The sequence below is a fragment of the Piliocolobus tephrosceles genome, chromosome 8, assembly GCF_002776525.5.
Source record: "Piliocolobus tephrosceles isolate RC106 chromosome 8, ASM277652v3, whole genome shotgun sequence".
Classification (NCBI taxonomy): domain Eukaryota; kingdom Metazoa; phylum Chordata; class Mammalia; order Primates; family Cercopithecidae; genus Piliocolobus; species Piliocolobus tephrosceles.
The window spans coordinates 129,742,378-129,755,175 of NC_045441.1; the positions used below are offsets into that span (position 1 = coordinate 129,742,378).

General features: G+C 47.6%; 1 protein-coding gene across 1 annotated transcript in view; it reads right to left on the bottom strand.

Moving 5' to 3' along the window:
• Nucleotides 1–12,798, bottom strand: part of DENND2A (DENN domain containing 2A) — a 138,126-nt gene that overhangs the window by 69,719 nt on the left and 55,609 nt on the right. Inside the window, exons 4-5 of the mRNA XM_023184889.2 lie at nt 7,329–7,456; nt 5,303–5,424 (exon numbers count right to left, since the gene is read on the bottom strand). Coding sequence (XP_023040657.1) covers nt 5,303–5,424; nt 7,329–7,456 — 250 coding nt within the window. The remainder of the gene's footprint in view (nt 1–5,302; nt 5,425–7,328; nt 7,457–12,798) is intronic.

The window sequence follows — 12,798 nt, forward strand, 5'->3', positions numbered from 1 at the left end:
CCTGCCTCAGCCTCCCAAGTAGCTGGGACTACAGGTGCCTGCCACCTTGCCCGGCTAGTTTTTTGTATTTTTTAGTAGAGACGGGGTTTCACCGTGTTAACCAGGATGGTCTCGATCTCCTGACCTCGTGATCCGCCCGTCTTGGCCTCCCAAAGTGCTGGGATTACAGGCTTGAGCCACCGTGCCCGGCCTAATTTTTAAATTTTTTGTAGAGATGGGGTCTTACTATGTTGACAAGGCTGGTCTTGAATGCCCGGCCTCAAGCAATCCCCCCACCTTGGTTTCCCAAAGTGCTAAGATTACAGGCATGGACCACTGCACCCAGCCTGTTATTTCACTATTATTATTTTTTATTTAGTTTTGAGATGGAGTCTCATTCTGTCGCCCAGGCTGGAGTGCAGTGGCATGATCTCAGCTCACTGAAACCTCCGCCTCCCAGGTTCAAGCGATTCTCCTGCCTCAGCCTCCCAAGTAGTTGTGAATACAGGCGCGTGCCACTACACCTGGCTAATTTTTGCATTTTTGGTAGAGATGGGGTTTCACCATGTTGGCCAGGTTGATCTCAAACTCCTGACCTCAGGTGAGCTGCCCACCTTGGCCTCCCAAAGTGCTGGGATTACAGGCGTGAGCCACTGTGCCCGGCCACCCAGCTTGTTATTTATTTATTTATTTTTGAGGCAGAGTCTTGCTCTGTCGCCCGGACTGGAGTGCAGTGGCCGGATCTCAGCTCACTGCAAGCTCCGCCTCCCGGGTTTACGCCATTCTCTTGCCTCAGCCTGCCGAGTAGCTGAGACTACAGGCGCTCGCCACCTCGCCCAGCTAGTTTTTGTATTTTTAGTAGAGACGGGGTCTCACCGTGTTAGCCAGGATGGTCTCGATCTCCTGACCTCGTGATCCGCCCGTCTCGGCCTCCCAAAGTGCTGGGATTACAGGCTTGAGCCACCGCGCCCGGCCCAGCTTGTTATTTTTAAAAAGAACATATATTGAAAAGTATAGGCCAGGTGCGGTGGCTCATGCCTGTAATTCCAGCACTTTGGGAGGCTGAGGTGGGCGGATCACTTGAAGTCAGGCGTTCGAAAGCAGCCTGGCCAACGTGGTGAAACCCTGTCTTTACTAAAAATACAAAAAATCAGCCGGCATGGTGACCTGTGCCTGTAATCCCAGCTACTCAGAGGGTGGGGCACGAGAATCACTTGAACTCGGCAGGTGAAGGTTGCAGTGAGCCGAGATCAAGCCACTGCACTCCAGCCTGGGCGACAGAGCAAGATTTTGTCTGAAAAGAAAAGAAATGGTGGGTGATATGTAGCAAGAAAACAGTCCCTTTCAGGAGCTTGCAGTTTGTGTTTAGCAGCAGCAGCATCTGCCCCCAGCTGCACGCTTGGTCCTTTCTGAGGAGTGCCTATCCAACAGGCCCTTCCCTCTCAAATGGAAATGTTAGTGACTCAAATAACTAGCCATGGCCTAATAAAATGAACATCCCAAAGATGGCTGAGGATCTCTCCGCGGCTCGCAGGGGAGGTTGCATGGAGGGACTGCTCCTGCAAGCTCTGAGGTCCCAGATGCAGCCCAGATGCGGCAGATGCTCCACGAATATTTGATGAGCTAATGGAGGAAGTGGTGAAGTCTCCAGCTGTCCCCTAGAGCAGGGCACACAGCAGACACCCAGATGTGGATGAGCAGAATAATGAGCATGGACACGGTGTCCCGCTGAGGGCTTGCAAGGATCTGTGGCAATCAGACACATGCTCTGGGCAACAGGATTCTCTTTCTTCAGGACAGCTACCGATACAGATACAGACACAGCTGGACGTTAAGTTCTTGTTGACATTCTCACTTACTGGGCTTAGCTGCTTTGGCGGCAGAGGCTCTAGGTTTTCTCCAGCCCAGCAGGGACAGGAAGAAAAGGGTTGGTAAGCCTTTATTTCCTGGTATCAGGCAGGAGTGCTCTGCCTTGAATGCAAAGCTGCCTTGGGTAGATGTTTTTTTTTTTTTTTTTTTGAGACGGAGTTTTACTCTTTTACCCAGGCTGGAGTGAAGTGGCGTGATCTTGGCTCACTGCAACCTCTGCCCCCTAGGTTCAAGCGATTCTCCTGCCTCTGCCTCCCGAGTAGCTGGGATTACAGGCACCCGCCACCACACCTCACAAATTTTTAGCAGAGATGGGGTTTCACCATATTGGCCAGGCTGGTCTCGAACTCCTGACCTCAGGTGATCCACCAGCCTTGGCCTCCCAAAGTGCTAGGATTACAGGCGTGAGCCACTGTGCTTGGCCTGGGCAGATGTTTTTCATTGTTCCTCAGGGGTGAGGCAGTTCACTCCCCGCATGAAGTGGGGAGCCAGGTAGGACCCAAAGGGGACAGACCAGGTGTGACAGCTTGCTTTCTTATTCTAAGTCAGGCTTCTCTGCCATGGGAAATGAAGGATTTCCTAAACGTTGAAGACATCCCTATTGCAATGAAAACACCAACACATTTCCAAGGCAAGCAGAAAGTATTTGCTAATTGTCAGTTGCCATGGATTATTCTTGATGACACCCTTTTCCATATGAGAAGAGAAATGGCAGTTAACAGGCAATACTTGGTACAGGCAAGTATTGTAGCAATTTATCTGGGTCTGTAAGATCCATCCTTCGGGACAGGTTGTTCCCTCACCTCTTCCAGAAGCCTGGTGGCAGGCAGCATCCTTTTATGGCCATCAAGCACAGAAGACAGGCTTCAGGTGGAGAGAGCCCCACCTGCCAGCGATGCTGACCCTGTGGGGCAGGGACAGGAAGGCCACTGCTTTTCCTAGGCTGGAAACAGAGCCTTGCAATGAGATTTAAGTTGACCTTTGCAGCCGGTACTTGGCCTTCCTTAATTTCTTCTATTAAATATTGTAGAACTAACTGTTAGGCCTTACGGGAAAACCAAAGAAATAGAATATATACATTTTTATTTATTTATTCATTTATTTATTTTAACTTAGGTTAAAATATATACCTTTTGACCTTGAGGAATTTATAATCTAGTTGGGGAGATGTTTTTAGGATATATTAAGGCTGGGCACGGTGGCTCACACCTGTAATCCCAGTACTTTGGGAGGCTGAGGTGGGCGGATCACGAGGTCAGGAGATGGAGACCATCCTGGCTAACACGGTGAAACCCCGTCTCTACTAAAAAAAAAATACAAAAAGCTAGCTGGGCGTGGTGGCAGGCACCTGTAGTCCCAGTTACTTGGGAGGCTGAGGCAGGAGAATGGCATGAACCCGGGAGGCAGAACTTGCAGTGAGCCGAGATCACGCCACTGCACTCCAGCCTGGGCGACAGTGTGAGACTCCGTCTCAAACAAACAAACAACAACAAAACAGCAACAACAAAACATGAAATGATTTAACTGAGTGTTACAGATAATCAGAGAGGAAGAAGTCCCAGAGATTGGGATGGCTGGTGAAGCTTCTTAAAGGACGCATGATTGAACTGGGCCTCAGAGGATGGGGAGAGGTCCCAGTGAGAGCCAAAGGCAGAGGTAAAAATGACCTAGCACAGGAGTTGGCAAATTTTGGCCTGTGGGCCACATCTGGCCCACCACCTGTTTTTGTACAAGCCATGACTTAAGAATTAACTTTTACATTTTTAAATGGTTGGAAAAATAAATAATATTTCATGACAAGTAACAATTATATAAAACTCAAATTTCAGCATCCAGGTCAGGTGCGGTGGCTCACGCCTGTAATCCTAGCTCTCTGGGAGGCTGTGTCAGGCGGATAATTTGAGGTCAGGAGTTTGAGACCAGCCTGGCGAACATGGAAACCCCGTCTCTACTAAAAGTACAAAAATTAGCCAGGCGTGGTGGCGCATGCCTGTAGTCCCAGCTACTTGGAAGGCTGAGGCAGGAGAATCGCTTGAACCCGGGAGATGGAGGTTGCATTGAGCTGAGACTGCGCCACTGCACTCCAGTCTGGGTGACAGAGCAAGATTCTGTCTCAAAAAACAAAAACAAAAAACAACAATAACAAAGGCTGATTGAGACACAGCCACATTCATTTATTTACACATTGTCTATGACTGCCTCACACTGCAGTGGCCACTCTCAGTAGTTACAACAGAGACCATATGGCCCATACAGCCCAAAACATTTACTCTCTGGCCCTTTAGAGAGAGTGCACATGTCCCAGGCCTACATCAGAGGGGTAGTTGGTAGGCTCTGGCTGGAGGGGGCATTTGTATGTAGGAACTATGGGAGATCAGGGGTAATGGGTGCCAAGATATCTGTTACAAATGCTAGTCCTGCAGGCAGTAGGTTGAAATAACCATCTACATGAATATGGTTATGTTCTCTATATGCATATGGTATGTGACTCCAAAAGGTTCAAAAGGATATTCTGTGAAAAGAAGGTCAGCCTTCCCCCCGCCCTCTGGGTATTCAGACAGGGCAACCCCTCTGAGGACCTCAGTTACTCATGCTTGGGTATCCGCACAGAGATTTTTTTTTTCACCTCCAATATTGGGGATGGAGATATTCTTATACATACATGTGTGAGTTTACATATACGTATATTCTTTCATATTTATATATATGCATATTCTTTCACTAAAAAAACCCACATACAGACATGTGCGAGTTTACATATATGTATATTTTTTTCATTAAGAAACCCACAGGCTGGACGTGGTGGCTCACGCCTATAATCCCAGCACTTTGGGAGGCCAAGGCTGGTCGATCACTCAAGCCCAGGAGTTCAAGATCAGCATGGCCAACATGACGAAACCCCGTCTCTACAAAAAATACAAAAATCAGCTGGGCTGGTGGCGTGTGCCTGTAATCCCGGGTATCTAGAAGGCTGAGTTGGGAGGACTGAGTCTGGGAGTTCACCTGCAGTGAGCCATGATTGCACCACTGCACTACAGCCTGGGTGACAGAGCGACAACACCCTGACTCAATTAAATCAACAACAACAACAACAACCCACAAATACTTTAAAACTACTGTTCTACATCATGCCTTTCCATCTTGTATCTTAGAGTGTGCTCTGTGTTAAGACATTCTTAGCAGCTGTATGGGACAGATGTACATCTTTTGTTTACCCTGTTTGAGGAGGTTTCTGAGCCAGAAGCTCAATGGTATTTTAGGAAGCTTTTTTGAGCAGGGGGGCTCCAAGAGAACTAGAGGCAGAAAGACCAGCCAGCCAGCGATGTACAAATCCAGGAGCCTGGCAGGGCAAGTGGGGGTGGCCTGGAATTCCAGCACTGGCCGGAACTCCAGAGTGCTCAAGGCCACCGTGCTGCGGCCCCCTCTCTTGCCACCTCTCCCTGGGGACTCATACCTTGGTGAGCGTGTCAGGGATGGAAGAGGTGGGAGAAGCAGGAAAATTCAAGACACACTTCTTTCCCAGGCAGCGACCGTGTAGCTCGATGTCCTCATAAGGGTTCTCCTTCATTGGTGGATCTGTGTTCAAAGGCAATGTGTCAGGAACCTGGGAACACTGAGGACATTTCCCTTTTCGAAACACTGAGGTCAGCATCTTGGCCTCTCCTGTGTCCGTCCTTGTAGGGATATCTCCTGTTTTGCCATCCATGTGCCCCTCCTCTGGGTAGCAGCCCCTGATTTCACTGGGTTACCTCTCCATCTCTCCATCTGTGGCCATGGGAGATTAACTCCATTCTCAGTTTCAGTGCTTTAGCTAATCTAGGTATCCCAAATCCCTGCCTCAGCGATCAGTTCAGGGAAGGGCTCATATTCTAAGCCTAAGGGGATATCACTGCATGGCATTCCTTGGCTCCAAAGGTGAACAAGGGACCTTGGCTGGTCTAATGAGGGTGAACCTTAGGATTTCTGGTGGGACTTGCAAGATACAAGCTCTTCTCTCTACCAGGAAGATATGAATTCCAGGAAGCTGGTGGCAGCCATTGTGGGGATCCTGGGAAGCCTGCTGAGAATAAAGGTAACCTGAGAGGTAAGAAATGGAGGAAGGAGGCTGAGTGTGGTGGCTTACACCTGTAATCCCAGAACTTTGGGAGGCTGAAGCGGGTCGATCACTTAAGCCTAGGAGTTTGAGACTAGCCTGGGCAACAAGGGAAAACCCCGTCACTACTAAACACACACACACACACACGCGCACACACACACACAAATTAGCCGAGCGTGGTGGGGGGTCCCTGTAATCCCAGCTACTTGGGAGGCTGAGGCAGGAGAATCGCATGTACCCGGGAGGTGGAGGCTGCAGTGAGTCGAGATTGTGCCATTGCACTGCTGGGCAACAGAGTGAGACTCCTGTCTCAAAAAAAGAAAGAAAGAAAATAAATGAAGGAAGGAAAAGCTAGCTTAGTTGAGTTTTCTGTTCCTTATAACTGAAGGATCCTCTTAGGCAGTCACTGCTAAGAGAAGTCCAGATCTCTCTCCCACTTCAGATCTGGGAATCCCGCTGCTTTGGCAGGAGCCCATCTCCAGCAGCCTGGACACATGCAATTCCAATTGCTTAGCTCAGTATCTGCCCTTCCTCAAATGTTCTATTTCCTCCTTCTCCAAGTTTTTTCTAGTATTGATGATTACATGCCCGCATGCCTGCGTATATCCACCCTACCTGCCCCTCACTTGCGCATACATACGAGTTTCTCCCTTTTACCAGATTGTTTCTTCCCCCAGCCCTCACCCCCACCATAAGCAGTTGGATTCGTCTTCCGCTAAAACCATCAACCTCCCCGAAGATGACTGAACTCACTAAACTCTGAATCTGAGACCTGCTCTGAAATCTCAGAGGAAGCTTTGGGGCCCAAGTTATTTTTTAAATCACAGACATGCATTTAGTCTGTGTTCTGATGCCCTGTTAGTGCCACACTCTGACGGTTTCTGAAGGAGGCTCTGGTGTGTAGCGTTTTCTTTCATTCAGCAATGCCTGCAGTTGACTGAGCATCTGTCGTAAGTGAGGGAGTTGACATATCATTCTCTCCAGTCCTTAACCTTGCAAGGGAGCTAGCTTCATTCTCATTAGGCAGATGGGAGAACTGATGTTCAGAGATGTGAAGTCACCCGCTCAATGTCCTGCGGCCAATAGGCAGCAGAGCCAAGACGCGGTTCTGGATCTGCAGACTCTAGGCCCCACGCTTCTTGCTACGCCACGCTGCTACACTGCCTCCTTGGCCATGCATCACCAGCCAGTCTTCCCCCTCCAGCCCCAGAGTCTCTCACATATCCCGTGAGGCTCGCTCTCCCACCCCACCTGCCTGCTCTCTCATCTGAGTGCACAGGTGTCTTCGAGTGTCTGCATGTGTGTTTCTAGCAGCCAGCCTCATTCTCCCTCCCCTTTCTCCTAGACAGATTCAGACCCACACACAGACGCTGTGGCCTCTTACCTAGAATGTCTTCATACACGTTCTCCTCCGATAAAGTACGTGTCAGCCCCAGCTTAGTCTGCGCGTACCAGTCCACCCTGCTGCTCTCAGAGGAAGACTGCAGTAAATCTTCAAACTCATAGGACTTTCTGGGATGTGCAAGATGGGAGGAAAAAACAAAGGATTTGAATCAAATTAGATTCAGAGAATATATTAATATATCCCCTCACCCAAATTTTCTTTTTCTTGGAAAAATTATTACTGAAATCAACTTCTTTTATTTTATTTCATTCTTAGAAAAACTATTACCGAAATCAACTTCTTTTATTTTATTTTATTTTTTGAGACAGAGGTTTGCTCTGTTGCCCGGGCTGGAGTGCAGCGGCACCATCTTGGCTCACTGCAACCGCCGCTTCCTGGGTTCAAGCAATTCTTCTGCCTCTGCCTCCCGAGTAGCTGGGACTACAGGCATACACCACCATGCCTGGCTAGTTTTTGTATTCTTAGTAGAGACGAAGTTTCACCATGTTGGCCAGGCTGGTCTCGAACTACTGACCTCAGGTGATCTGCCCACCTTGGCCTCCGAAAGTGCTGGGATTACAGGCGCGAGCCACTGTGCCCGGCCTGAAATCAACTTCTTTTATTGTAAAAGGTGTGAAAATCCACGAATAAAAGCTGTGGCTTTTATGTGCAAGAATGTTCATGCTATTATGCTAAGTGAAAATAATAAAGTATATGTAAAAAAAATACAATCCCAACTTTGTAAACAAACACGTACATAGAAAATAAAAAAGGGGGCCAGGCGCAGTGGCTCACTCGTATGGACAGGGACTGTCTATACTATTTTACAAATCAGGACACTAAGTTTCAGCCCATTTATGTAGTTCATCCAAGACTAAAAGGCTTGTGAATAAAGATATGGAACAGTCCTTATTATAGTATAGATAGTCCCTGACTGTCTTATTACAGTATAATCAGGGACTGTCTATGCTATAGGTACACAGCACCATGCCCTGCTAATTTTTGTACATTTTTGTAGAATGGGCTTTTGCCATGTTGCCTGGGTTGGTTTCAAACTCCTGACCTCAAGTGATCCTCCTGCCTGGGCCTCCCAAAGTGCTGGGATTATAAGTTGGAGCCACTGTGCCCAACCCAAAATTACTACTCTTATCCCCTACCCCCCTTTTTTTTTTGAGATGGATTTTCACACTGTTGCCCAGGCTGGAGTGCAGTGGCGTGATCTTGACTCACTGCAACCTCTGCCTCCTGGGTTCAACTGATTCTCCTGCCTCAGCCTCCTGAGGAGCTAGGATTACAGGCATGTACCACCATGTCTGGCTAATTTTTAGCAGAGATAAGGTTTCACCATGTTGGCCAGGTTGGTCTTGAACTCCTGACCCCAGGTGATCCACCTGCCTCAGCCTCTCAAAGTGCTAAGATTACAGGGGTGAGCCACTGCACGTGGCCTCTTATACACATTTTATCTATCAGAAGACAGAGGCATAGAGAGATTAGATAAATTGCTCCAGGTACATTCGGAAAAAGTGGTGGAATCAGGGTCTGACTCCAGGAAGTCTGGTTGGAGACTGATGCTCTTAATGACACAAGGCATTATGTATGGAGAGCATTTATTTAAGTGAGGCACATCAGGAGGGAAGCTGCATTCACAGGCTCCAAACTAAAACAGGCTTTGTTGTTGGGAACCTGAACTAATTTTCCATACAAAACTGCATTACACAGTGATAATTACATTACTGCATTACACAGTACTGTGCAATACCCAGGCAGACCCTCTATTTCCCTCACATAGTAAGTAATCTATGCTATGAGGAGATGCTATGAGCCCTCACAGGGAAAAGGGGGACAGGAAAGGGCCATTTCACTGGGAGCCAGGCAGTTTCTCCCCCTCTCAGGGCCAGGGTAGTAACCACCACCTACAAGTAAAGCCTTGACTGCCCAGAATTAGAGCATGACCCTGGCTGAGTTTGGCCTTTTCTTTGAGAGAGAGAAAGGGGCTGTAGCTGTGCCTTGCTTTGCCATGGTGAGAGCTCTATTTATGTTTAGAAACAGGGTCTCCTTCTGTTGCCCACGCTGGAGTGCAGTGGTGCCACCATAGTTCACTGCAGCCTCAAACTACTGGGCTCAGGCAATCCTTGTCCCTCAGCTTCCTGAGTAGGTGAGACTGCAGCTGCATGCCACCATGGCTGGCTAAGTTTTAATTTTTTGTGGAAATGGGGGTATTGCTTTGCTGCCCAGGCTGGTCTCAAACTTACGGGCTCAAGCGATCCTCCTGTCTCAGCCTCCTTGTTGTCTGAGATTATAGTTCTGTTTTTATTTTTTAAAATCTCATTGGAAACAATATTTGTATAGGTCAAATTTCAAAATGATAAAGTACCTATGAAATAATATCTGAATCTTTAAAATGTTTTCATAATAAGTGCCCTAACAACAAAAGATATTTGTACGGGTTAAAGGCTCTCCAAATCTCAGCAGATGGCTTGCTTATTTAAAGCACATGCAATGCAGGCCGGGCGCGGTGGCTCATGCCTGTAATTCCAGCACTTTGGGAGGCCGAGGCAGGCTGATCACTTGAGGTCAGGAGTTCATGACCAGTCCGGCCAACATGGTGAAACCTCGTCTCTACTAAAAATACAAAAATTAGCCGGGCATGGTGTTGTGTCCCTGTAATCCCAGCTACTCGGGAGGCTGAGGCAGGAAAATCACTTGAACCTGGGAGGTGGAGGTTGCAGTGAGCTGAGATTGCGCCACTGCACTCTAGCCTGGGTGACAGAGAGAGACTCTGTCTCAAAAAATAAAGTAAATACATACATACATACATACGTAAAACTAAAGCACATGTAATGCAAGCGGGAATCCGGATTATGTGTTGGGGTTTGTTGGGATGGGATTAGCCTTTATCCCAGTGGTTACTGTCAGACACCTGGGATTTCAAGACATAGTTTGAATGTTTTGTATAATCTTTCTATATTTCCAAGAACAAAATGCTACTATAAGAGTTCGGGCCAGACACAGTGGCTCATGCCTGTAATCCCAGCACTTTGGGAGGCTGAGTTCAAGGCCAGCCTGGGCAACAAAGTAAGATCCCATCTCTACAAAAAATAACAATTACAAAAATTAGCTGGGCATGGTGGCATGTGCCTGAAGTCCCAACTACTTGGGAGGCTGAGGTGGGAGGATCCCTTGAACCTAGAAGGTGAAGGTTGCAGTGAGCCGAGATCATGCCACTTGCACTCCAGCCTGGGTGAGAGAGTGAGACTTTGTTTCTGGAGAAAAAAAAAAAAAGTCAGCCATGCTTTGCATTTGATTTCTGACACATAAAAGGTATCACTAGTCTAAACAGTATTAGAAAAGTCCAATTTGAAAACAATTAAAAACTCTCTTTAAAAAAATGAAGATGGGGGTAGGTGCAGTAGCTCACACCTATAATCCTAGCACTTTGGAGGCCAAAGCAGGTGGACTGCTTGAGTTCAGGAGTTTCAGATCAGCCGGGCACACAGCAAGGCTCTGTCTCTATAAAAAATACAAAAATTAGCTGGGTGTGGTGGGGCACACCTATAGCCTCAGTCACTTGGGAGGCTGAGGTGGGAGGATCCCTTGAGCCAGGGAGTGGGAAGATGCAGTGAGCCAAAATCAAGCCACTGCATTCCAGCCACTGCACTCTCACTCATTTTGAGACAGAGTGAGACCCTGTTTCAAAATAAAAGATGGTTATTCACATTGCAAAACTAATTTGCAAAACAATTCATCAAAAGGTTTCTCAAATAGCAGCCCTATTTCCTGTATTAAAGTGTTGGTTTTCAGGTGACTAATTCCTATGCAGTAAGTCTGAAAGGCAAACAAATTAACATGAGGTCCAGTCCATTAAAAGATCAAGGAGAAGCCAGAAATCTTTACCTGCCCAGTTTCTGGAACTAGTGGGAAAATAGGATTCCAAATACAACATTTGATCTATAATTGTCATGTGTCGGTAACACATGCTAAAGCATTTAGAAAGTTAGCTCTTCCTAGCAGTACTTTATTTTCTTTCTCTTTTCCTTCCTTCCTTCTTTCCTTCCTCCCCCCCCCCCTCTCTCTTTCTTCTTTCTTTCTCTCTCTTTCTCCCCTTCCTTCCTTCTTTTCTTTCCTTCCTTCCTTTTCTTGCTTGCTTTCTTTCTCTCTTTCTCTTCCTTCCTCTCTCTCTCTTGCTTGCTTTTTCTCCTCTCCCTTCCCTTCCTTCCTTCTCTCTCTCTATTTCATTCTTCCTCTCTCTCTTTCTTTCTTTCTCCTCCATTCCCTTCCCTCCCCACCCCTCTCCTCCCCTCTCCCTCCCTTCCCCTCCCCTTTCCTTTTCTTTTTTTTTTTTGTGACAGTTTCCCTCTTGTCACCCAAGCTATTGTCACCCAGGCGCAATCTCGGCTCACTGCAGCCTCTGCACCCTGAGTTCAAGCAATTCTCCTGCCTCAGCCTCCCAAATAGCTGAGATTACAGGTGCCTGCCACCACGTCCAGCTAATTTTTTTTTTTTTTTTTTTTTTGAGATGGAGTCTCACTCTGTCGCCCAGGCTGGAGTGCAGTGGTGCCATGTTGGCTCACTGAAAGCTCCACCTCCTCAGTTCACACCATTCTCCTGCCTCAGCCTCTCCAGTAGCTGTGACTACAGGTGCCCGCCACCATGCCCAGCTAATTTTTTTTTTTAATTTTATTTTTAGTAGAGACAGGGTTTCACCGTGTTAGCCAGGATGGTCTCGATCTCCTGACCTTGTGATCTGCCCACCTCGGCCTCCCAAAGTGCTGGGATTACAGGCATGAGCCACCATGCCCAGCTAATTTTTTGTTTTTAGTAGAGACGGGGTTTCGCCATGATGGTCAGGATGGTCTCAAACTCCTGACCTCAGGTGATCCGCGCCCTGCCTTTTTTTTTTTTTTTTTGAGACAGTCTGGCTCTGTGGCCCAGGCCGGAAGGCAGTGGGGCGATCTCAGCTCACTGCAACCTCCGCCTCCAGGGTTCAAGTAATTCTCCTGCCTCAGCCTCCTGTGTAGCTGGGATTACAGGCACCTGCCACCATGCGTGGCTAATTTTTGTATTTTTCGTAGCGATGGGGGGGAGCGTTTCACCATGTTGGCCAGGCTGGTCTTGAACTCCTGGGCTCAAGCAACCCACCCACCGGAGCCCCCCAAAGTGCTGGGATTACAGGTGTGAGCCACCATGCCCGGACCACCTAGCATTATTTCTATAGCCTACATAAATGTCAGGGACATCAGTCCTCCCCTTCTGAGGTTCAGGTAGGTGATTAGGCTCCCTGAAGAGGAGAAAGGTGATCACATTCATCCTCCAACCGCTAAGCTAATTCTGTTCTGTACAAATTTTTTTTTAACTTGAAAGTTTTAGTACCCTCATTTACACATTAACTTCGAGAGAAAGGAAACTGTGAAAGGTTAATGAATGATAACCACATCCAAACAGGCTTCTCTCTAATTTAAACATGTTTAAC